The sequence below is a fragment of the Dermacentor silvarum genome, chromosome 1 (assembly GCF_013339745.2).
Source record: "Dermacentor silvarum isolate Dsil-2018 chromosome 1, BIME_Dsil_1.4, whole genome shotgun sequence".
Classification (NCBI taxonomy): Eukaryota; Metazoa; Arthropoda; class Arachnida; order Ixodida; family Ixodidae; genus Dermacentor; species Dermacentor silvarum.
In genome coordinates this window covers 18403408-18429835 of record NC_051154.1, presented here as the reverse complement: position 1 = coordinate 18429835, position 26428 = coordinate 18403408, and the positions used below count along the sequence as shown (strand labels likewise).

The 26428-nt window shown below is 46.7% G+C and overlaps 1 protein-coding gene across 1 annotated transcript in view; it reads right to left on the bottom strand.

The window, feature by feature from the left end:
- LOC119457502 (insulin-degrading enzyme-like) overlaps positions 1 to 26428 on the bottom strand; it is a 157329-nt gene that overhangs the window by 15159 nt on the left and 115742 nt on the right. Inside the window, exons 21-24 of the mRNA XM_037719091.2 lie at positions 22999 to 23110; positions 19149 to 19316; positions 15939 to 16063; positions 3963 to 4110 (exon numbers count right to left, since the gene is read on the bottom strand). Coding sequence (XP_037575019.1) covers positions 3963 to 4110; positions 15939 to 16063; positions 19149 to 19316; positions 22999 to 23110 — 553 coding nt within the window. The remainder of the gene's footprint in view (positions 1 to 3962; positions 4111 to 15938; positions 16064 to 19148; positions 19317 to 22998; positions 23111 to 26428) is intronic.

The window sequence follows — 26428 nt, the reverse complement described above, 5'->3', positions numbered from 1 at the left end:
CAGTTCCCCTTGCGCCCGGTTGCAAGATACGAATTTAGTGCCGCGGCCCGCAGCACAGCGTCGCCCCCCCCGGCCCTTTCTCCCTCCCATTCCCCCACGGCCTTTCGCACGATAGAAGGCGCGTTCGCTCTCCGTGAAGGCGCGCGGCGACAATTTTATCGCCCTTGGACATGCTCCATGTCTCTTGCTCCTCGCCTCCACATCGCCCTCGTTGATCTCCTCTCCCATCGGTGGGCGCACCTCGTTGAGAAGCGTGCTCGCTACCACCCTTGTCGGCGAGATTTTCCCGCGGAAGCCACATTATAAACGGTATTTCGTCTCACACGGCTGCACTGTAAGTGGTATGCGTATACATGGAGTGCTATGTGAAAATTAACGGGTGTCTAAAAGACTGTACTATATCCGGTCCTGCACTATAAGCGGTTACGTTATAGGTGATCTATACTGTAATTTCACTTAAGCTGTAAATTTATATATCACAATAATCTGCTTGAGATACTTTAACAGATGTAGTTTACAGAACTGCGAAGTCTGTCTTTGGTGCAGAGTTAAGAGTTTAGAAACTTTTGTGCTTCTATATCTTTTTTAGGTCAATGATCGTCAGCAATTTTCGTAAATAATATGAGGTCCTAAATCAATAATCCGCTTCCTAGCATTGTTGGAATTTCTCTTTCTCTCTTGAATGCAACTAATTTTATTCAAATCAGTCCAGTGGTTGTCTCATAAAGCATTTATGCATTTTACATGTAATTTGAATAGGGAGATACGAGTTGGCCCATAGGTAAAGCTTCCTCTTAATTCTTTCAGGCGTTATGTGCACAATTACGCACGCAAAGATAGTGCACCAAAATCAAAACCACTCATTAAAATTATGGTATTTAAACTGTGTCACAAACATCGAGGCCCTCCTGATTGGACCTGCACTGCAAGTTTGAATAATAAGTGTAAGTTGTTTAGCAAAATGAGTTGGAAGGTAGACGGTTGGATGTTGGCCCTCAATTACAGTTTGTCTTCATGTAGAAGGTTCACTTCTTTCATTGTTTTCACAGTGCTTTACATCAGACCTATACGTCAAGTTTCTGGATAGGTTCCAAATATGCTAGACACAAAATAGTCGATATTCTCATTATTGACATTCCTGTAAAGAGTTTTCACATGGAGTCCACATTCTCTATACTTTACTAAACTGGGATAAGAATTGAAAATTTGTAATTTGCAGCTGTACTGTTTTCGTAATTCTGAAGGTGCAACAAATGCGATGAAACAAGATTTTCAATGGACAGAATTAATTGGCACCTGAAAGGGTTAAGCCATAGAGCCACAATATCAGAAGTTTGAAAAAGTAATGCATAAGGAGCATGCCTGCTACATGTGATGAATTATTAAGCATGCAGTATGCACAAAAAAAAAAAACAGCTTCAAAAGCCAGCATTTTTCCCATAGAGAAGCATGGAAAGGGCGCCCGCTGTATGCCTTTGATCGACGAGTCATCTGGTTGGTCTCTTTGGCGGTAGGGGACTTAACCTTGCAGTTGTATGAAAATAGTATCTTACATTGAGCAGACTAATGTGCAGCAACTGAGCTGAGCCATAGTGAAAGTGGTGATTTTTATTTTCTTGTGCTGCAACACAACTACGAAACTTTGCTTTGCCCACTAATTTTATCCGCACTTCTACCAGAGGTTTCAGACATTTCATAATCACTGAAAATCATTTCAGTTTGGTTGATTTTCTGGCACCGACACTCTAATGCCACGTACACACTAGCGGAAAAACGCGCGCGGCGCGCCGCCGCCGGCAAGACGCGCGCCGCGAAAGCAGCCGCGAAATGGGTTTTTGTTGCCGCGGCAGGGATCGCTCCTGGACCGATTTTTGCGGTTTGCTGCGTGCCGCGGATGAAGGAGACCAATGAGAGCGGCCCGCTTCCGTGACGTGCGCGCGGGAAACTGGTGTCATGCGGACCCGCCCGACCGCTTGTTTCTCGTTTCGCACTATCATCTGCACGCGTGAGCTCCCGGAGAGTTCGAGAAGGGGAGAGGAGTGTAGTCTGTCACGCGATTGCCGCAGCGGCGCGCCGCCAGTTGGTGTGGCCGCCCTGCCGCTGCTGCGTTTTGCCGCCGGCGGCGCGCCGCGCGCGTTTTGCCGCTAGTGTGTACGTGCCATAACAGCAGTGAACTGAATATATTCTCCTCAAATCGAACGTTGCAAAAGCGGAAAACATTCTTATTGTAAGTGAAAAAAGCACAAAACATCAGGTAAACCCAGGGACTTAGCACTCCGCCACACATTAAAAAAATTTTTTGCACACTTCCTTCGTGCTTTCCGAGCACATAAGGGCTTTCATCACGCCAGCCCACTCTGAGGGTCAAAGATGTAAATATATGGCACCGGGAACAAGTACCAAATGATCAATACCGTATATTTACAGCGCCGTATGCTTGAACAAAGCGCCAATGTTTCAACTCTTTGTTGCCCAGCAAGTGCTGCCACCCTGTCTGAAACAAGGAATTTCTTTTTTCACTCCGTAGTCTCTTGGTTTTTATTCCACGGCTTCTTTACGCTGGCGTTTCAGCGATCGCTCGAGCATCAGCACATGTTTGGGTGCACGACAGTTCGTTTCGTTTTCGTCTCACAGGCTGTTTCCGTTCGTTGCGCTCGTAAAAACTGACGAAGGCTCACTGCTAGCTGCTCGCTCGTTTACTGCTCACAGGGGTGCAAGGACGTATGTTAACAGGTGGGCGCTGGTATATACAAACAATGCCGCAGTATTCAAACGATGTTGCCATGCCTGCGTTTTTCTCGAGACTGTAAAACATGTTTGACCCTCGTTGGCGATGGCACAAAGAATTACAAGTTTCTGATTCGTTTGGTCTTTCTGACGGGCACGCAACCATTCAGTTTTCTTGCTTGCGCTCACATACACCGTTTGATTATGCTATGAGAGTGCACGCTGGTTTCTCTATTGCAAGTGAGTCGAGTGGCGATTCCTCCGATGCGAACTACTACCCAAGTACCAAATCGGAATATATCTATTTTAGTGCATCTACTACGTTATTCTCACTATAAGAATTTATGCAAGCCCATCTGTATTCCAGAATAAACAATGCATGTTTACCTACGGAAAATATTTCTTAGTCACTTTATGGTCACTAAAAAATTTGTGGTAAATTTTTTTTCAAAATAGGTCAGCCTGAAGATTTTATATCTCCAATAAAGAAATTCAACCCTAAGAGGTCACATTTGGCAAAAAAAAAAAAAAAATTACCCTCACAGGATTAATATGATGTGTGCGCGCATTATGATCCACCACTTACTTACCTAGTGCCCCCTTATGCTGCTAACGGCACTTCCAGCAAAATGCCACATTTTGCGTCAATGCTGCTAAAGAATTGCATGCATTAATGCACCACAGTGACCACTAATATCTTGAGAATGACATGAAAATGACTTTCCTGATATGATGAAAGTGCTGTGTGGCAACAAAACTCTGTGGCCATTGCAGCCTGTGACCAACCACACAGGGCACAAGCAATCACTGAATTTATTACAGTGCAGACACAGCAGCCAAAGGCCCAATGCTGCAATTCATCGTCAAAAGGGCCAGCAAGCTATTATTAGCGGGCCAGAACCACGGAAACGCCTTCACAAGACACTAACATCGCACACGCACGTGTACACACTGTTGACTAGCAGGCAACTCCAGGAGCAATGCAATGTAAGTGTGGTTCCCAAGGCGACTCCACTTAATTGTATATTTAATAGCATTCTAGAATATTCCATACATTTTGTACAAACTTGCAAACTCTTGAGGTTCTAAAAACTCAAGAAGGGCAGGTCAACATCACGAAGCCTTCATGTAGTAAGTATGCATGCCATTAGGCAATGGAGTCCCCAAGCTGATGTCGCACATGAGAGTGTACCACATGAAAAGCAGCAAATTCCATTCAAATGAATTCCACTCACCTCGATCAAAGTTGTATTGTTGAGACAAAATCTCCATCCAGTATTTGCTTGCCAATTGAGCTAGTTTCTTGGGTTTTTCAAGGCGTCGGGCTGCTAAGGCAGTCTTGTTGGACTCAAACTCTGTGTCACTCATTTCTTGAATGTAATTCTGTAGAAATTATGGTGCATTTACATCAACAAAAGCAAGAATACAGGCGACATATGCACACGTAAGCTATACGGCAATGCCCAAGCACTGCACAACACAACTTCAGTGACGGTTAAAAATAAACACTACGAAAAAGCACTTACGGTATAAACATTTTTTTCATGGGTGCTGTCATATTGCATAGGCAGTGGCGCCATTTATTGGCAGTTGGCATGCTGGTTTGGGCGAGCGCTCTGTGTTTTATGCCATGCTATACGCTCGGCTGAAGTTTCTGGTGGTTTTTCTCACGCTCGCACGGTCTATTTAGCATGACATGGTGCTTTCTATGTGGGAAACAGTCCTGTGAGACTTACTGGAGTGATTTAAGTCGGCATGACCAGAGTTTCTGCTCACATTGAGGCAGATGGAGCACCCGGCGCGATGTGTGCGCGCATGTTGGAGCCTACAATCACTCTCGGAGATCAGTTGTGTATTTCTGAAAATTTGTTTCATGAATGTGACCTTACTGCAGCATTCACACTGTAATTCTAAGCAGTGGTTTAGCAGCAAGGGTTAGTTATGAAACATATGACGATCCTAACAGCATAGGTACCGTTCTGCTGTGGAATAAGTTGTGCTCTTTACTTCGACAAGCGTTCAAATTGTTATCCGTAGATACACTGCGCAAATACCTTGTTTGCTGGACATGGTTCCCACCCGCGAATGAAATAGTTTTGGTTAGTAATAACAGCATACCATACAGTGAGAGTTGGTTAGATAAATAGGGTCTATTGGCACAAAAGCGACTTAGGCTATGCTGCGCCAGCTACAGGGCGTTCGAAAAACAAGCAAGTGTAAAAGCAGAAAAAGCTGCATCTTTCTACAGTTCATTTAAAAAAGCCTGCTCCATCTAAAAATTTTAGCAAGTCAGACAGTGGTACCAGTGGATCATCTCCTAAAATTAAAACGGGGTGTAAAGTTATGTGTAGGTGATATAATTTGTACAAAAGTTTCCGTCTCTGTGCTTCTCTGTGTTTCAATATGTGTGCATGTCAGTAAAATGTGCATCACTGTTAGCGGTTCTTGGCACTTGTCGCACATTATTGGGTTTTCTTTTCTAAGTAAAAAAATTTTGTGTGAAGTGTGTGTGCCCAATGCATAGTTGGCACAGGACTACTTCAAAGTCCAGGCCTTCTGAATCACTGGGATACTATGTTTGAATGGAAGTGTTGTGTTAGTTATGCCTTTGTACGCTGCCATAGATGCGAATCTATCTGCCGCTTCATTACCCGGTATGCCAACATGGCTTGGGACCCAGCAGAAGCAAATTGAACTCCCGTATTTGTTAGAAGCCACCATGTTTAAAATATCCCCTAGCAGGGGTTCACACTCGGATTTCAGATGTAGAGCCTTTAGTGCACTTAACGAATCAGTGTGTATGACTACTTTTATGTTTGTCAGTGACAATTTTTTGAACTACAGTCCAAACAGCATAATTTCATTACAGCCGCCACACCCACGTGTTCCTGTGTTTTAGAACCATCTGTGTAAAATTCTTTGTAATTTTTATGTATGTCCTGAAGAGCACAGAAATCTTGCATTATGTGCTCTTGTGGGGTGTCCCTTTTCTTTAAATGTGTCAATTTAAATGACTTTACACATAACTGTGTAAAGTCGTACAATGGAGGCAATCGTTGTGGCTTTTTAGCAACCTGGAGAACTGCATCAGGAATGTCATAATCACGACAGTATTCCTCACATCGTAAGACAAGCAACCTAATCATGTTCGGTTTAATTGTATAGTGTAAGCGTGAGTTGCATTGTGTGATGATGTTGCAGCATATGTGTTATGGTGATGACTGAATTCTGAGTACGCAGGAAAAAGTGAACAACACTCTACGCTGCTGTAAGGGAGGCTCATTACAGTCAATGTATAAACTTTGGATAGGTGATGTTGTGTATGCACCACTTACCAGTCGCAGTTCAAGATTATGTACTGGATCAAGTCGTTGAATGCAAGACTGTGTTGTCTGGCTGAGCCATAGGCTACGCACAACAGACCGGTGAATACGTAAGAGGCACGTTCAGTCGGAACCCCAGCGCTTATGAGACAACACTTTGAGTATATTCAATGGTTTATTTGCCTTAATTGTTGTTGTTTTTATAAGAGCCAGGAAGTTTAGTTTTGCGTCAAAGGTTCTGGGGACACTCGACTTTCACGCGTCCCCCGATATTGTTTTCCCCGCATGGCTCACGTCGCCTGTAGTCTGACTTCCCCGTGTAGTTGGGCGCCGCCTGTGGTCGGTGTAGTTGCAGAGTAGTACAAGAGAGGGCACGAGTGTTGCGATGATAATGCCCCCTAACAGCGGGGTTACTTGAGCACAAAAGGGTTACTTGGGCACAAAATCCACGTAGGTAGCCTGTCTGCTAGCTACGTGGATATTTCGCGCACTCGCTAGCCGTTGGTGTCCCTTTGTCCAAAGGGTACGCTTGGAGACCCCACATCTGGCTGCCCAACGTGGGGCTCTTGGGGCATCAGACGATAGTTTGGACAGTTTTGCTCAGTTCGAGGCAACTTTTGTTTGAACCGAAGCATAGGCGTAGTGTTGATTTTGATTGCTAGCGTTGGCAGAGTGCTTTCTTGAGCAATGGTTGCTGTAGCGTGTTTCAACTTTTCAACATGCTAAGCTTTTTTACAAGTGTTTTTAATAACATTCGTCGGTATGAGAGCCACATGGTCTGCATCCTGGGAGAGCAAGGCCTAGTGCCCGCGAAGCATTGGCAAGCCTGAAGCGAGCGAGTATGGAAGCTTTGTGGGTGGTCAGAGTTTCTGATGTAAACAGCACCTTCTACCTCTTTCACTCTGAGAGTCGCAGCTCGGGGAGCCGGGTGGCCGCAGGCCACGGGTGCCACTACAGGCTGTCTGGTATTGCAGCCTGGCACCAGGCGCTCAGATGCTGTTGCACTGAGTGGGGTAAGACCACCTCACAGAGCTGTCACCTTGCAGTCGCCTGTTTTGAGCTGAATTTGGGTGTTGTCACACTTGATCCACATGTCGTCGCTGTTCTCCGCCTTCCGTATCGACCGTGATCAAGCGTCTACCACTGGCAGCAGTCACTGTGCCAGGCAGCCATCCTTGTCTAATGTGGTTGTACTGTCGCGACGAGACTCGTGTTCCGGGAGGAAACAATCGGGCAGGTGGTGACAAAACCTGACTCTTGACTGGAACACTTATGCCTCTTGCTCTGGAAAGTGAGCACTTAGTCTGGTCCTTGGTTGGGTGCCCAACAAGATCTCTGCAGGCGATTTGCCGTCCTTCGTCGGCGTTATCCTGTAGCGAAGCAAGAATTTAGTGAGTCGACACTGCAGCGACCCTGCTTTATTTTTCTTTAGTGCTTCTTTGACGGTGTGCACCGCACCCTCAGCTGCCCCGTTCGACTGTGGATAATAAGGAGCAGTTGTTATGTGATGCACATGGTTATCTCGGAAGAATATCTTTGTAACCGTGCTGGTAAATTGGGGTCCATTATCGGACACGACCGTATGAGGCAGGCCGAAACGGGCGACAATACTCCGAAGCACTTTCACTGTGGTATCAGCCGTCGCAGTTTTGAGCGGCACCGCCTCTATCCCTTTCGTCCCTGCGTCCACCAAGACAAGGATCATATGGTCTTCCACCGGACCAGCAAAGTCAACATGTAGCTGAGATCAGCGCTTGTTGGTTTCCGGCCAACTTGAAGGGACCTGAGCCGCAGGTAGTGGCAAGCACTGCACACATTGCGGGCAACTTTTTACCAGACTTTCTATATTGTGATCCAGTCCAGGGTACCATAATACCGTGCGAGTGAGGCTCTTCATTGCTGTCATGCCTGGATGGGTTTCGTGCAACTCTTGCAACATGAAGGAACGCACCCTCTTGGGCAAAATAATGCGGTGCCCCCAATAAACTAATCCATCATTCATTGTCTGTTTTTGCCTACGAGTTCAAAAAGTTTGGAAAACTGTTGTTCTGCACTCCATTCTCTCGGCCAGCCATGCAGGATCCACGTTTTTACCTGACGAAGCAGTCTGTCTTCGGCAGTGTTGGCTGCTAGCTTCTGGGGATACAGAGAAAACTTGTTCAATGCTTGTGCGTGCAGCACATATTCGACGGAAGTATTTTCTCCTGCGCTTTCTTGACTAGGCAGAGGTAAGCAGCTCAAGGCATCGGCATTAGTGTTTAGCTGTCCTTACCAATACTCCAATTCATACTGATACACTGACAAGAGTAATGCCCAGCACTGGATCCTCGCTGCGGCCATTTGCGGAATGGGCTTATCCTGGTGAAAAAACCCGTTCAAAGGCTTGCGATCGGTTACCAGTGTGAAACGGTTGCCAAAAAGATAATCATGAAACTTGGTCACACCAAAAACTAAGGCAAGCCCTTCCTTTTCCAACTGTGAGTAGTTTCTCTCTGCTGCCATCAATGTTCTCGATTGGAAACCTATCGGGTAATCTTTACCGTTGATGCGATAAGGCAGCACTGCACCCAAACTGTACAATGACGCGTCACATTCAAGCCTAAGTGGCTTATGTGGGTCATAATGAATGGAAAGTTCACGTTTTCATAGCATTCTTCGCTTCTTGAAATGCGCTTTATTGCGCCCGTCCCAATTTCCAGGCAACTTCCTTCACCAACAGGGCATACAGTGGTGCTAGCATAGTTGAGAGGTTAGGCCAGAATTTAGGGTAATACGTGATCAAACCAAGAAAAGATTTCAACGGGCTCACCGACGTTGGTGCCAGTGCGCCTAGTATGGCACCGAGGGTGTCTTGCAAAGGATGCAGGCCTTTTTCATCGATTCGGTGCCCCAGAAATGTCACTTGCTTTTCTCAGAACCTGCATTTGGCTTTGTTCAGCTTCAGGCCCTTGTCATGCAGTCGCTGGAACACTTGTCGCAGTACAGACATATTGTGCTTCTTTTCCGCGACGATAATATCATCTAGGCAGACTTTCACCCCTGGAAGGCCCTGCAGAACAGATGCCATGCACCTTTGGAACAGAGCTGGTGCTGAAGCGACTCCAAAGGCGAGGCGATTATAGCAGTACAGGCCCTTAAGAGTGTTCAGCACTGCTATCTATTTAGCTTCAGCATCTAGAGAAAGTTGGTTGTATGCGTTGCATAGATCCAGCATACTAAAAACTTCACCTACTACTAGCGCTGTGAAGATATCGTCGGCTTTCAGCAAAGGATACTGTTCTAAGTAAGTTGCTGGGTTCACCGTTAACATGACGTCCCCGCAGAGCCTTATGTTGCCGTTCTTTTTTGCCACGGGAACTACCGGTGTCGCCCATTCAGAGACGCTGATCTGGGAAAGTATTCCTTCGTGTACCAGGTGATCAATCTCTGCTGAGACTTGTGCATGCATTGCATAAGGGCACGGTTCATGCTATGCAAAAACGAGGCCGAGCACCTTCCTTGATGTACTGCTTCACGGACGGCCCTTTACAGCAACCCAGATTGTTGTCAAACAGCTGCAAAAATTCGTCAAGTAGCGTTATCACCTCCACGTCCTGTTGAACGTAATTTACACTCGTAGCAGTTTTGGCATCCAAGAGAGACACACCGTCCTTGCAAACTTCCTCTCTGGTATGCTGACTGCACAGAAGTTGGCCTCGACAGTCCACGACCACTAACGTGCTGCTCACGGTTGTCTCCCTGGACTAAACGTCCACAGTTAATTTGCCGACGACGGGCAGGGGCCAACAAAACACGATAGCCGCAGGGAAGTTTTTTCCAGAGTTGGCCACCACCTGCAGTGTTTCTTGTATACAATCTTGGGTATCCGACTTCCCCACGTCAAAGCTTGTTAGAGAGGCCGCGACATGGCTCTGTCAGTCGTGCTGTGTGCTACCAGGGCAAGCACACATTCTTCGCTCTGGCTTTCATCTTCCTCCATGGCGTATGCACCTGACATTCGGAAACGGCCCCTGTGGCACACCCTAGCCAGGTGTCCTTTCCGGCCGCACTGACGGCATTTGGTGCTTCGATGTCGGCACACGGTGTCATGTGGCACGTTGCAACGATCGCACAGAGGGCGACTGCTTTCCAAGTGGCTGATTGGTGTCCGTGGCTTCCAGCGCCGCTGCGGATGCAGGACATTAACGGTGCCGCTTCCGTTTCCCATGCCATTCTCGTGCATGTCTCGGACGTCTTCTTGCACCTTCTCAGAAGCCCTGGCGAACTCTTCAGCCTCTCCCAAAGTCAGCTTGTTACGCGTCAACAAGGAACGCCGTGCATCGTCGTTTTGGATACCGCAAACGATGCGGTCTCGTAACATACGGTACATCATGCTGCCTAAGTTGCAGCTTTTGGCAAGACTCCCGAGTTTGGCTATGAAGTCTTGGACGCTCTCCCCTTCCTTTTGCTTCCGCATTAAAAACGCGTAATTTCGTTAGCCTGTGGGTTGTACTGATCTTCTAAACATTTCACATCGTCGTAGCTTAAGCTGTTGACCGAGGTAGTAGGAAGACATCCTTACAGTACACGCACGATGCTGTCGCTCAGCGAAGATATCAGCAAGGCGCGGCTGCCTCGCGGGATCCATTACTTCATGTCCTTCGAAGTAGGCTTCCAGTCATATGCGGTACGTACCCCAGCTTCCCGCTGTTCCATCAAAAACTGGTGCGCGAGATGGCATGCTTTGGTGTCGTCCGTCTTCATCAGAAGGTTATGCTGGAGTAGTATTCCATCCTCACTACCACTGAAGTATTGTCCAGTACACAACACATGCCTGGACTACAAGTAAAACAGGGTTTATTCCAGACACATCTGGTTGTCGTCTTCTTCAGTCAGGGATGTCATGGATGCACGCGATGGGCCGATGTGCGTATGCACAGTTCTGCAGTGGGCGCGATACGGCAGTGACCAACGGACGTCACTGTTGTAACCCAGATACATAGTCAACACGCGGGTTATGGACAAGAGTGCATGGACATTTCCTCGGTGCGACCACTGCTGCATGTACCCCTTGTTCGCGAGACACGCATTGATAGAGCTTTAGTTTAACGTTAGCGTAACAGCATTCCGCAAACGAACTTTGCAGAAAGAGAGCTTTAGTATAGCGTTATAGCGTAGTTTATGTGCGGGACGCTATTCCAATACGCTTTGAATTTCGCAAACATAGGGCACCTAAGTGATTCTATGTGTGTGTGCGTCCGGAAAGTGCAAGAGGCAGCGTAATGGAAGCTAGCGCTTTGTATTTTTACTTCCCATGTCCGCCGATCTGCAGCGAAACAGACAAGAAGTACAAGCTGTAATAGAAGCTAGCGCGTTGTATTTTTACTTCCCATGTCCGCCGATCTGCAGCGAAACAGACAAGAAGTACAAGCTGTCTACCATAGCCTCTGCAACCTTCCCATCTCAGAGGCCATATGCCATCGTCGCGCATATCTCCCGACTTTACTGATAGGTGACGCTTGCATCTCAGAGAAAATTTCTCTGGTTAGGCTGTGGGAACCCTCGGGTCCCACGACCGCCGCACGCGCAGCGAACGTCGCGGCAGACGCATGCGCGCCAGGGAGAGTTGGGAGAGGGGAAACTTTCCTTTCGCGGGCGGCGCACGGGAATCGCAAGCGCTAGCAACGCCACCGGGTGGGTCACGTGAGATCCCGCGGACATCGCCTGAGTCTCTTGGGTCCCCAGCAAGCGGCGACGGCGGAAGTCTCCGCCGCCGCTCCCGTATTCCCGCACGTGGTTAGTCAGCCGCGTTCTTGCCGCGGCAAACGCCGTGCCCCCCCCCCCCCCCCCCCCCCCCCCCGTATTCCCCAGTTGGTAAGTCGGAAGCCCTTCTTTACCTACTGTATTGTTCTCTTCGAGGGAACCCTCAGCGATGTCAACTATAGCTAGCTGGCCTGCTCGAAGAGTTAGTTGCAGTCGTAATAAATGCTTTCCGAGTGTACACGTGGTTGTCGTCTATTGTTTCCTCGAGCTTGTACCGGACCGCGGTTGATGCGCAGGCATGCGCCAACCGCGGGGGTTGGTGTGTCGAGGCAGAGGGCCGGTGGCATCCCCCCATATCCTGACAGCGTATGGTTAGGCGTTGGTGTCCAGCATGGGGGCAAACAAACACCAACACCACTGGTGGTGCCCAGCTACGCAGGCAAGCCATATTACAGGAGATGCGAGAGCCATGCGGGAAAAACATCAGGGGACGCATGAGAATCGAGCGTCCCCACACCAGAAAGGAGAGAGCTTTTGCATTAGGGTGGTTCCTTCACTATGCAAGACATGGTAACGTACGAATATGCCTGGGTTTACTCGGAATGTTAATTCGAAAGGTACTTCGGTGTGACCTCTTTTCAGAGGCCGATCTGGGGGGGGGGGGGGGAATGCCTTCTGCTATAATATGCTTTCAATATGTCGGCAGCGGTGGTAGCCACCTACCACCAAGCCTAACAAGGGCACGCTACAAGGTTTGGAGGATACGTGCAGATGCCAGCTATGCACCGCCACTATAACCTTGTACAGTCAAATCTCGTTAATTCGAAGACGCTTAATTTGAACTGCCGGTTTATTAAAACTGACGCTGTGGTCCCGTCAAAGTTATGTGTATTTCAATAAGTGAAAACGCTCGATAATTCGAACGCAAAAGCATTTGCGACGGTTAATTCGAACAAACCGCGGACCGACAATGCTCTCAGCAGAGCGCCAAATAACGCGGCGGCGCCTCCGACCGGCATTGCTCCGACACCGCCATAGAACAAAAGCTTAGCAGAGCCCCCTTAATGCAGCAGCGGAGGCCCAGTCCGGCCAACGGAACTGCCCATGCCGGCAAACGCTCGCTTCCCGATAACGACAGACAACGAAACTTCAGGGAGATGGTTAAGCTCGCGCCGGGCCGGCTGGAACGGCGGCACCTGCACCCACGCCGGCAAATGCTCGCTTCCCGATAACGGCAGAAAACGAAACTTCAGGAAGCGGGCTAATTTGCGCTGGCCGGCTGTACCGGCGGCACCGGGCGCGCACCGAGACAGCCGAAGGGGAGAGAGCTGCGAGGGAGCAGAGAGAGAGGGCGAGGGGAGCCACCGAAGCCACTGCCATCGAAGCGGCGGAGTTGTCGAGGCCAAATTCGTTTCCCTGGTGCCCTCCTCCCTCACCTTCTACGGTCTCCGCGCACGCGCGCCTGCCGCCATCCGGCACTGTCTGCTCCCTGAAGTTTCGTTTGCTGCTGCTATCGGGAACCGAGCGGTGGCCTGCGTGGGCGGTTGCGCGCCGCGATATTTCACGATTCACACCGTTCGTGCATCGTGCTATGGTGCTCGAATACTTCAAAAATACGTCCTTTCTTTAATTCGAACTTCTTTTACTTCAAACAAAATTCCAGGCCCCTTCGAGTTCGAATTATCGAGATTCGACTGTATATATATCCAAGACAGGATATAGTACACACAGTTAACCCTCGCTGCCTAGTACACCAGAAGGGGGGGGGGGGGGGGGAAAGGGAAGTCGGGGAAGACGGGAATCATTGAAAGAGTGAGAGGAAGACGACGATTGGGGAGGAGGACAGAAAAAGGCAACTACGGATTTCATATCGGTGGGACAGTCCGTGGTGCCGTCTACGTGAAGCAGAGGCCAAAGAAGTGTGTTGCCTCCGCTGAGGGTCCATGAAGGTCCAAACATCCAGCATTGGCTGAACTCCCAGGATTCCCTTTTCCCCAGACATGACTAAGCCACACATAGCTAGAAGCGGAAGGATCAAACCCCCATGGGTTCGGGTCCATAATGTTGCAACATACCAAACACCTGCTTACACAGACACCTCTGCGGGGAGTGTTCTGAATGGTCTGGCGACTGGCTGCCGCCTGAGTGAGCGTCAGAGGCAGTGATAGATCCTGTGTTATAGATCTGTTTGTTCTATATAGTGCATGGACCAAGTATGCGGCATGACCCTGCGAGGCCTTATTGCGGCGTTCAGCCAGTGTTTTTCTTTTTCCTTTTTTTAGCGAAATACAAAGATTGATCTGAGACTATTACTCAAAGAATTCAAGCGTTTTCAAGGGAAAAAAAGAATTCCATACTTCCAGGGCCTTAGTAACATACTTTTCAATTTCAAGGGTATTCAACGGTTTCAAGATCCTGTGTGCATCCTGTAGCTAGAACACCTCGAAATCATTCTGCAGCATGTGACGGCAACCCCTTCAAGCAGCACAGCGCCGGCTTACACAAGCCATAGAGGAGGAAAAGCTCACCGCGCACTCTTTCCTCCTAGCGCAATGAAAAGGTCCATATAAATAACCTTGTCTTTAATAAATTCTTGAACAAATGTAATGTGGCAAACCTAGAGCAAAATTTTGTGATGATGAAGGTTCTCAAGGTCAATGCTTATACTTGAACACAATGTGTGAAATTTGTACGCACTGAACGATATCTAATTAACCATTAATCCTGACACTCTACTAGGGGATATCCATGTTGCATGTCCGAATTTTCTGATCAAATCTAATGATAATGATGCCTGTGGCCATTGCCCTTGAAAAGATCAACAGTTGTAGACCAGATCAGACCAAAAAGAAATAATGATAATATAATAATAAATGTGATAATAATAATAAAACTTGCATACTTTAACTGCACATCGGTCCTTGTCTCTGTTCACCGCCACCAAGAGTGCCACCAACAGTGAAGCCGCCTCTTTGCTGGGTTTGTGTCCCAGTGAGGGTGCTCCCCTGGACCGTGTATTCCGTTTAGGCAAGGGCGCAGGCACGCGAGAGATACGCTGTGTTTGCCTGATCCTTGTGCGCATGCGCGAGTTGCAAGAGAAATAAAATCTGGGGACTGTGCCTAGGTAGTACAGAGGAGGACATGCTTTGCTGCGTTCATCTCGAGCCAAGCTGCACTATGCGATTGCAGATAAATACTCTGGAATAAGCTCTCTGTTGGCTCATATTTCGTGGCGTAGCGGTCACAGCAATGGGCTCGTGACAATGGGCTCGTCTGTAGTTCAAATCGTGCGTCTGACTTTTTTTTTTTCCTATTTATTTATTAATAATCTGCATTATTACATCATTTCCCGTTTGATATTAATAATGCAGATTCCCGTTTACACTGCTACAGTAGTAGTTCTTGACGTAGCCGAGTGGGAGCTTAGGTAGACACCGCATCTTAGTGGCTGCAGACAAATGAATAAGGACAGGTTACTGCGAATTTGTTCTATTGTATGCTTCGCCATTACGGACTCTGTATCAACCACTGTGATCCTGTTTGGACGGGAGTGCTTGTTCTCGCATAGCGCACATTGTCATCAGCTAGGGACAAACGGAGCAAAGTGTGACCTCTTTCGTACTTAGGCACAGTCTCCAGATTTTTCTCTCCCAACTCCCAAATGTACACAAGCGTCAGGCAAAGGCGGCACAGCTTGACAAAATGGAAATACGCCCCCTGGCCCAAGAAAACCCAGCATGATTGCCAGCTCATCGGCGCAGATACAAACATTTGGAATGCTGTTGCCAGTACAATGCTGTAGCAGAAACTGCTTTCTCACTGAGAAGGCATTATGTGAAATACACATATGGCACACTTGCCAATGCCGCGCTGTCGAAACTGCACTCACACATTAACAAGAAAATGCAAAAAGCAAAAATATGCGCATATCACAGAAACCATATTTACAAAGATACACAGGAAGATGGAAATTTGAAGGGATGAACGGTGGTTGAATCAGGAATGTATCTGGAGCCAATATTTCGACAAGGGCACTTGTCTTTGTCCGGGCCCTAGCAAAGAACCTTGTCGAAATGGTGGCTCCAGACACGTGTTTGACCACAGCTGAACATCACCAGTGCATTGCCAAAAAAATCATTCACCTACCTCAATGTACACAAGAAAGGCCTCTATACGGCTATCCAAAAAGAGAGGTGGCCTGTCTGACTGGACAATGATACGGATGCCTTGAACACCATTTGATCGACGCGGTCCACTTGCAACCAAGTAGCCTTGGGAAAAGAGGTCAACAAGAATTTAAGCAAGACATACCAATTTATTGATGCTTCATGGACACAGCTTCTAATACCCAAAATTTAGTATAATATGCCAGCTTACAATCTGGGCATTGTTTTACAACAGTGGATGAGCTTAAATATGACAATTTCACTGCGAGACCAGACAACAGTTAAAACTGCAGGGACAAGTAAATAAACTTGAACAGTCAAACGTCTGAACCTGGAACTAAATGACTTGAGCAAGTATATAGCAGTAGGTTAAATCTCTAATTACATGGCATTAAAAGCCATCCGCAGAAAACTTTGCTGCCAGTAGTAACTGAAAAAGATAAGTCGCTGAGTCCTTTAAGTGCCCTCAAGGGCTCAAATCTCGACAGCCATGTCCGAAATAGCTCTGAAGCCCAGCCAGTACAATAATAGGCGTCTCGGTGCTCAGACTGCGACAGGAGATGGCGGGTGCACACAAGTTTAATATGACTCTTGACAGTGGCCCCTTACAACTCCTGGTATGCTTCAATGCAATCAGGGTTTGCACATCACATTTGACTAAAAATTCAAGGACAATTCAAGGATGCCAAAGGCCAAAATTTAAGAAGGGGAAACAAATCTTACTTTTAGACATAGACTGAAAAATAGTGAAATCTATTTCTTCTTAGAAGCAATTTTTTTGCAGCTAAGCAGCTGCTGACTTGGACACTTGCTTCAAGCTCTTCAGGTCGCCTTTCTAAGTTGACTTTCCCATTGTAATCATGTCAATCGCCTTCTGGCATGATGGTTAGTAGAGCCTTACTTCAGCAAAGTTAAGATGGTCGTCGTGCTAAAGCCAAATGGCTGCGGCGTGAACCAACTAGTAAAACAACAAAATGTGGCATGGCTTGGTCACTTGACCTAGCTTTCTCTAGCTCCATGATGGAAACGGTGATTTAAACAAGCCTGTCATTGGTGGCTATGGAAACGCCACATTGCAATCATTTAGCAACACTCTGTGGGGGTTGAGGGAGGCGCCGGCGCCATTGCGCGGGCTTCACCTATTCTGCCATCCTTCGCCTTTCTTCCTCGTCCGCGCCCAACCGGTTCTAGCAGTGGCACTCCGCACGCGGTGGTTTGCGGTAAGGGCGGGCTGACGTCACTACGCAGCCGCGTCGGCTGCTAGCAGCGGAGCGTGGCTCTCTTCTCCGGGACTAGCGCACAGTACGTACATGCTTTCCTCTCGTCCGCCGACACTTTTGTTACTAGGACTGGAGCTCGCGCACGGTGCCTTTGCCTGTGCGGGAGCGCGTACTTTGTGCTGATCCTTTTCCTGATGCTAAGCCGACGAGCGGTGCCTAGCGCTCGCGCGAGGTCGTACCACGCCGAGTCGCACTTGCCGAAAGCCTAAGCTGAAGGATATTGCCCGAGCTCTCACGAGTTGGCCCATTGGTTATCGCCAGCGCAAGTAGCATAGCCGCCGGGACTTTTCCTAGCGGCGTGTCCCAGCTTGAGCCTGTGCTCTCGCCGCGACATGCTATAGGCACCTGTTATTGCATTTTCGCCCTTGGTGCGGGACCCCTTTGGCTCCCCGCCGCGCGGGCGTTTGTGCAGTGCTGGTGCCGACGGATTCAGTAAACGGTTTCCGTCAACTCAGGGCTTTACTGTGTTTTGCGTGCGTCGCTCAGTAGCCCCTTACGGCCTCTGAGCTCGTGCGCAAGCGGTGCTGGAGGCAATGGCTGACGCGGCCACGTGGCTCGCTAAGCTCGAACCCGCGGTGGTTGGTCTCCTGTGAGACACCAAGAATCCACAACTCTCAAAAGAAAATATCTAGGATTGTTTCCCAAAAGACAGTGTTGACTGCATATCCCCTACGCAGAGTTTGTTTCTTTGAATGTTCAAAGTTCAAGGAGCACATTTATTTTTGAGGAGTTTTAAGGGCTCTTAAATTTGTTTTCCGTATTCAAGGGTTTTTAAGGAGGTATACGAACCCTGAGCAATATACATTGTATATGCTTGACTGCATAACACCGCTGTATTGTGGCGAAGCAGACTTTTGGGAACCGGCATTATGCAATGCTTCTTAGACCCTTGTCATACTTTCCACACCATCGGCAAGGATGACAAAGGTGGAGTCGGTGCCATTGCTGACAGCGGCGAATCCTTTCAACGAAAAACATGGCACCAAACAGCAGGAAGCTTGGTAGCAAACATTGAAGCAACTAGACCTAGTATTGCAGAGCACACGACAGCACAAACACCATGTGGCCAAGCACAAATGGCTATAGTGACCACGGTGGTTAAGCCTGCCAGCTTATCGGTGTGCCAGAGCGCTGGCTCGAGGCTGTGATATAATTAAAAAAAAATGGCGGCAGTGGCTTCGATTGATGCCATTTTGGACCCATGGTTACGGCTAGTCCAAAAAATCACGACAGCGAAGGGTTTCAGCGTCTGAAAATCCAGACGTTCATATATACATGGGCTCTACAGGGCACGTGACGGTGCTGCAAAGGCATCCAAATTATCAGGCATGTCCGAAAAAAATTGGTCGTTCACTGTACTTTGAAATTTGTGCTGTCACACTGACACGCTGGTGCTAGGGTTTTGGCACAAAATTCTGAAAATTGAACTTTGACCTTCATTTTCTTTTCTAATAATCAATATATTACCCCAAAATTACCAAAAATGTGAGTTTTGAAAGAATACTTTCTCAGTCTAAACTGATTTAGTGTCCCTTTTAATGTGTTCCAGCCTGCAGGAAAATGGTGTGCATACTCTGAGGTGTACGCAAGTTATGCAGGCTGGAACAGATTAAAAGAGACACTAAATCAGTTTAGACTGAGGAAGTATTCTTTCAAAACTCGTATCCTACGACAGCCATTTTTTGTTAAATACTTTTTCTAAACTTTTTCTTTCTATACTTTTTCTTTTTCTACTTTTTAAAACACACCATTTTGGGAACAGCAGATCATTTAAGGCAATTGAGCCACTTAATTCTCCAGAATATGATTGTTTAATGGTAGCCTTTTAAATACATATCGCTACTAGCTGCCTTCCAGATTCAAAAGTACACACCATCTCATTTAGAAACAAACAACATCAAAATCCCCACCAAGCTGCTCTTGAGTACGCAGGATGTTGTAGCAAGGTTCAGTGATGAGTTGGCATAGCAGTTCCACCAGCATGTTAGCTCGTGTCTCCTGGGGCCCACACTGGAAGTATGTCTGAATTGATGATGTGTGGTGCACTTCATTCACCTGCTCGTAGATGTACTCGCCTCCTGCACCATAATCATTATGCAGGAACTATGAAATCATAGCATAAAAATCTTACTAGGTACAGCCTGTTTTAGTAATTAGGAGAGACAAAAAGTCAATATTCCATGCACTAAACAGGACAGAAAGATGCTCAGAGCCATGACTAATCTCTACCCAAATGGTTCGTTGAGGTAAACATACAGTTTCATTGTGGCTCAAGTGCTGCTACAAGTACACACATGAGCTTTGAAACTTGACATCTGGCAAAATGGTATGGCTAGCACTAAATCTTTCACAGTAAACCACGCATATAAATTGCCTAAACTACAAGGTTTGACAATAAAGTTCTACCTTAAAATGGAAATCACAGCAGCAAATTGTGTTGAGGATCATTCAAAGTAGTTTTATATTTTCATGCACAGCTTTTCCAGCTTTATGAGGTCTCAAAAACTGGTTTTGAAATCATTCTTTAAAATGCCCTTGAGCTGTGCCATAACGGATTTCTGGCTATTACGATTATTATCATATTACGGCTATTACGATAGCAAATTACAGTGTAGACCGCTTATAACGTAAGTCGCCGGAGTCGCGAATATCTGCACTATAAGCGGTACCGCACTATAACCAAAGCAACAATTTTCAAGGCCCGCACATATGCAAAACATGTGCACTGAGCCGCCACGAGTATGCGACAGTCGAGGAATGCGGTTAGACCGTTTGCATTCAATTTACAGTCGAATCTCGTTAATTCGAACCAAATCCCGCGGCGGCACCTCCGACCGGCATTGCTCCGGCACCGCCATAGAGTAAAAGCTTAGGAGAGACCCCTCAATACCGCGCGCGAACAAAACAAAATAAAAAAGGAAGAAAAAAAAAATGCGGCGTAAATTTCACCCTCTCTCAAATGGCAAGGTCGCCGATTCTGCGTTGCGCCGGAACATGCGTGTACATGCCGATGTCTCAGCCACGCTACCGTAGCCACGTGTAGAAAATGGCAGCGAACCCTTCTTTCTCCTTTATGCTTCCTCTACTTTCTAGTCACGTGCTGACCTTGGACGCTGCGGCTACGGCGCAAAGGGAAGCAGCGGCGCTGTCCCACGCCGGCCAACGAAACTGCCCACGCCGGCAAACGCCCGCTTCCCGATAACGGCAGAAAACGAAACTTCGGGGAGCTGGCGCCCCGCCGGCTGGAGCAGCGGCGCCTGCACGGCGGCGGGCGCGCACGGTGACAGTCGAAAGTAAGGGAGCTACGAGGGAGGGCGGAGGGAGCCACCGAAGCGGCGGAGTTGCCGAGGCGCAGTCTGCTTCCCTGCCACCCTCCTCCCTCACATTCCACGGTCTCCGCGTGCGCCCTTCGCCGTGCTGTGCCGGCACCGCCCGCTCCCAGAAGTTTCGTTTACTGCCGTTATCATGAAGCGAGCGTTGGATGGCGTTGGCAGTTTCGCGGCCCTCACTGGCTATGCGCACCGTGATATTTCACGACTAGCACTCAAGATTCTGCTTTCAGCCTCACTGGCTGTTCATTTGCACCACGTGCCCTTCTCCTCCACTTCGTCTCTCTTTCTTCCTCGAGCACTCCTTGGGGTGCCCGTTTGAGGGGAGCGTTCGCCGTCTCCGCTGACTTCTGTACTCCCAGGCAGCCGCACTGTAACCGGTATTTCGCTTCCCGCAACTGCACTATAAGCGATACGTGTATACATGGAGTGCCATGGGAAAATTAACAGGACTCTGAAAAGACCGCACTATATCCGGTCCTGCACTATAAGCGGTTACGTTATAAGTGGTGTATATGGTATTTTGTAAAATGCGAAAGCATGTGCAAGATCGGGCCGATAAACCGCCGACAGGCCACAGATTGTGTTGCATACACGGCGACAAAATTCACACCGCTTCAACAGCTATCAATCACCCGCACGCCTGATCTCGAGACTGATCACTGATAAGTCACCTGCATGATCATATTAGCGGCAAGCATTCCACGATTGCTTAAGACCCATTGCGACAGGACTAGCTTTGGATTTACACAGAGGGCGCGGCAGTGTCATGGCCGGTCGCATGGATGTGCACGGACGATGGATGAATGGGGGTAGGAGAAGAGCGGGGGGAGCAAGCGTTGCGTGAACTTGCCGTGACCCTCCAGATTTTAGAATCTTTGACCGGTGACTAATCATGTTGAACCTGATAATGAAACGGTGGGAACAGTGCCTGATGCGCAGTCCTTTCGTGTGTTGCAAAGATTGGCCTTAAGATAACCCACCATCTATAAATTTGGGGTAGCCCTTCTGTATTTTGGAGAAAAGTTGGAAAGGAAAGCTTTCCATGAAACAAATAAAAAATTGCTCCAAAACACAGGTCCACTATTAAACTGAGAACGCCATTGGTATTCGGTAGAATAGAACCACACTTATTTTCATTAGTTTCAGAGGGAAAAAAAAGTAACTGATTCTATTCAACACAAGTTCTATTTAAAAAAAACAAATGATGTCCAGACCTTCATATAATAGAACTGAGCTGTAATCAGTGCTGGCATACTAATTTAGAGCTGCCTTTATTAAGAGTAGACCGTACTGTATATCTTGATTTCTATGTAACTTCGTTACTGATAGCTTGCTACATTCTTGTTATGCAACGCTAGTAGACTCCCGAGCATTGCAGCACCGTATTTTCTTGCCTGAAATTTGTACGCATTAAATTCTGTGAAACATTTCTTATATCCGATTCAACATCCGACTCGAAAGCTACTATTTGGTATTCACACACCCCTACAAATAAGTTTTATTCACAATATATGAAGCAGCACTTTTTAGTTCGGAACTCTAACTGGCAGCCAGATTTATTTTTGTGTAGAAAAGATATAAACCCTCAAGAATATAGAGAGCAGCACTACCACCTGCTGTCACTTTTTCTTCTTTCTTGCACACTTTGCACTGCCATGTTGGATTTTGGTTGCCAGAATTTGTCGGAATGTGACGTGGGAAATGGGCCCACTTTGCTAATTCAAGGCACATGGGCATTGGGATGTGCGCACAAATGCTCAAAAATAAAATAAAAAGTAAAACCACTCTTGAAAACCACCCGACAACAATTAAGAATTCTGACAAATGTAATGTACAAGTGCTTTGGTGCAAGGCTGTGTTGAATCCTCCAATGGAGGCAATGGAATGGTCTGCATGAGGTGCAGACTTCCATAGAAGCTAAGCAACTTCAGAAATGTATTTATTGTGAAGACCTGACATTTTCCCGTGCTGTTGCAATGCAGCTTTGGCAATTAAAAAACATTTGCTTTATATACTGTTAGACTAAATATGTTGCTTCTGGGGTTTGACTACAACTGATCATCATTTATTGACCCTTTAAAGGTCCCTGTTGGAGTATTACATAAGGGGGGAGCATACATAAGAAAAAGGAACACAGAAACAGTCACTTCAAACTAAGTAATAAAAAAAAACAACATTCAGCTGGATACAATGGGTAGAATACAGTGACATTCTAATACAAAAATTGCAGTTACAACCAATACACTCAAAGTAAAGAAAAGGTTTAAAGAAGAAAAATACATCTAAATACGTTAGACATCAAGACTCAAACTGTTTGTTAGTATAAGCTGAAACTAGGAAGCGTTTAAGGTCACTGTTTAAGGTCAAACCTTCTCTACTCTCACATGTGGGACTTGGTTTTTACCTAAACCAATGGAGATATACATACTTTCAAGTAACTGGTGCTCCCTGTGTCCCACCAGCTCGCTTGGAAGAAGAGGCCTGGTACCCACAGAAGACTGCAGGCTTCTTTCCACAATACCAACCAGCTCCAAGGCATGCTGCATGAGGCCACACTTCAGTCCGACTAAACTTTACCCAACTGCAGGTGGAAGCCTCTGCACAACGCAGTAGCAGCTGCCTACAGCTTTCAAAGAATACTGATAAGGGCCAAGAAATAGTATGCACAAGTAAGGGAAGTAGAAGGGGGGGGGGGGAGGCTGTTCCTTGCAAAATGTGGTACAGAAGGGCCACATAGTGAATATGAAGCATGTTGCAAAAGGAAAAACTACAGACTTAGATCTAAAAGCGAGAATATATATACATTAAAGGGGCCCTGCAACACTTTTTGAACATGGCGAAGAAACCACAGCAAATTGATGCAAGACGATACTATCGTAATAGTAGCAGTTTTGTTGTAATAAAAATTGAAAAAGGAGGTAGGGAATGAAGGGTCACGAGCATCATAACTGTCCCACTCTTCAGTGGACGCCTGAACTGCCCCACAGCTGTGGGAAAGATGAAAGTGAAGTAAAAAAATAGGGGAGAGGAAAGTTACAATAAATGTAGAGAAAAGTGAAAAGGGAAGAAATACTAAAAAACAAATACATGACAATACATTACTATATATAAAAGTCAGATACTTCTTATATTTCACGTATTGTCATGCAAGTACTATTACATGCATTTATCAGGGAACATGTAATATCTCTCCAAAGATAGTTCATGTTTTCCTGTGACTTCGTCAAATCCTTGCCAACCTTCCCTGTATCTCTTGGCGCAATGGCAACACTGTGCAATTAATTCAATGACTGTATTTCAGATTATACTGTTGTTACTATGGCAAAAGCAAGAAAACTGCCAGCAGTGTTTTATTCTTTATATTAGTTTGCTCTATGATGATTATAAAAAACCACTGCATCAAAAAGTGCAATTCAAAAAGTGCAATAAACATCTTCAAATTTGCACATCTGGATGGGACTCCCATCTGCCCAAGCTGTGCCACCTTTTCTGTTGTGCAAAATCATATCATTGCTAAAGCTTCATTGACTGCCTTGCTTAAATTGTGATTGCACACACTGGTGCCAGCGAAGCAACTGGAATCAAATAAAAGTAGGCCACAGTTTTTTCTTTGGCGATTCTAGATTCGTCTTCTTAAACATTAGGCATGAATGGTACATTTAGGTATCTTCTTTAAGGTTACTATATGAGCTCAATGGAATGTGCTAGCTGCAGTGCTGAAGATGAACGTGACATTATGAAACGCCTGTGCATTTATTGGCTGCAAAAGTACAGTCAGTGTACAATGAGTGTGGCAAGGTGCCAATCTCTGGCAAACATCACATTGGGCTGCCAGCATCCAAGGAGCCATTCATGAAATCGGACATTTCAAACAGGGCAGGTGCGTTTGCATTACCACTTTATGTTGCACACAGCCAAGCCAAGTCCATAACCCACAGTGAGCAAAGAAATGCACTAACTTCCACATTTAGTGTGTCTCTGTTGAGTCATGCAAAAAACATGCAGTTATCTATTGAGCAGATACACAATATTCGTGCCTCGTTCGGCTATGAAAGCCAGCGTCCCAAATGCGCAACATGTTCTACTAAAAGCAGCTCCTTTCATTTTATACACTGCGTGTTACGGTGCTGCTGTTTGCCTAGAAAATTTTAGTGCTGGCTCTGCGTTAATGCTCCATGTGAGCATATACATAAACACCTATAACAATCAAATGCAAGGCGAGTTAGAGCCTCCGAGTTCAGTGAGCCATAATTGCCCAAAGCATAAGTTACTAATAAAAAGAAATATGAAACGTCTTCTTCTGGCAGAAGAAAGAAACCTGCCTGCTGCTTACATCCACCTGCTGCATTGTGGCTTGCCAGCTTTGCACCCCTCCTCAAAGTTACTTGTGAACAATCACTTCAAATGCACTACAATGAGCGCATGCTGTAGAAGATGCGAGCACTACATGTAAACTTCATTTTGAAGCCATGATCACCACAGTGGCAAGAAAGAATGCATCAGAAAGAGATGCAAGAATACACTTGCTTCAAGTCAACCAAAAGTAGATAACATGCACTCATGTAACCAGACGACATTGTGCATGAGGCAGGACATAGCTATCTATGGCCACATGGAACATTAGTTAAGGCCAACCACCCCAACATGTGAGGAGAGATATTTCTAACCACACGCAACTATTATAATACAGCAGAACCTAGTTGATACGATCCTTTTACGTACAATTTCCCTGGCGCCAATGTTTGTGATCGAGAAAATAAAAAATGACACAGCACAGTTACGCTTATTTTTTACCGGCTCAAGCGCTCCACGAAAACACTATCTTTCGGCACCAATGTTCAGTATATCGCCGAACTGTGATCGTATCAAATGTTTTCCGGCCGCTAGATTCCATGCACACAAGGCAGGAACAATCGTCCCTCAGAGTAACCGAGCGAATGAGCACAGCAAAGGATGAAACAGCAAACGCGGAGTGCAGTGGGGGATGAAAAACGGGAATAGCGAAGAAAGCGCCAGGAGGAAAGCAGAGGAGGAGGGCGCAGCAGAAGCTTGAGGAGAAAAGCGAAGTGCCGGCTCCACGGCGACAACCAGGCATGCGTCTGCCAATACTATATATGGAAACAAAGTACTGGCATGGGCTTCGGACCCACTGTGCAGGTGCTACTTCACCTGCACCCCCACCGCTAGAGGATGCACTCTGCGCAAGCCATGCGTTCCCGTGTTCATGCTTTCTTTCTGAACAATGAGCGACACAACCAGTGGAAATGCTTCATCTGCCACTGCTGTTAAACGAGCTGCCCGAGCAGAGACTCAGCGCCCCTGCCGTGAGGACCCTGTCATTCAGAATTAATATCTTTGTCACAATATATAGTGAATTCAAAACACCTAAACAGCTGCACTCACAATTCGCATTAGGGAGTATCGTAATTGTTGGTGAATTTTTTTTTTTTCCAATACGTATGAACAAAGTTTTACTGTATAGCATGCTGTCATGAAATTTTTGTGAGAACATTCCGCGAGAGAGAGACTGTAAGTCTGATTCCCTTAGATAAGATGTAAATGTAATTTCAGGGACCCTTTATGAACAAGTCTTCAAAAGTACAGTGTTCTGTGGTGCTGCAAAAGCAAATTGCTGCTTATACTGTCTATGCTGGCAGCAATTGCTCCGAATGAATCTGCTAGATGCTGAAAGCGTCAAAGTTTCGAATGAGACTGGTAACACTCCTGATGCGTTTGAAGCTGTTAAGCCCTCAGTAAATGTATATACCCTTTTCTGTAATGTCATATGATTTGCTAGCTTGCTTAGGTGCTGGGTTGCGTTAGAAGTGGTACAAGCTTGAGTGCACTCACATACCTGC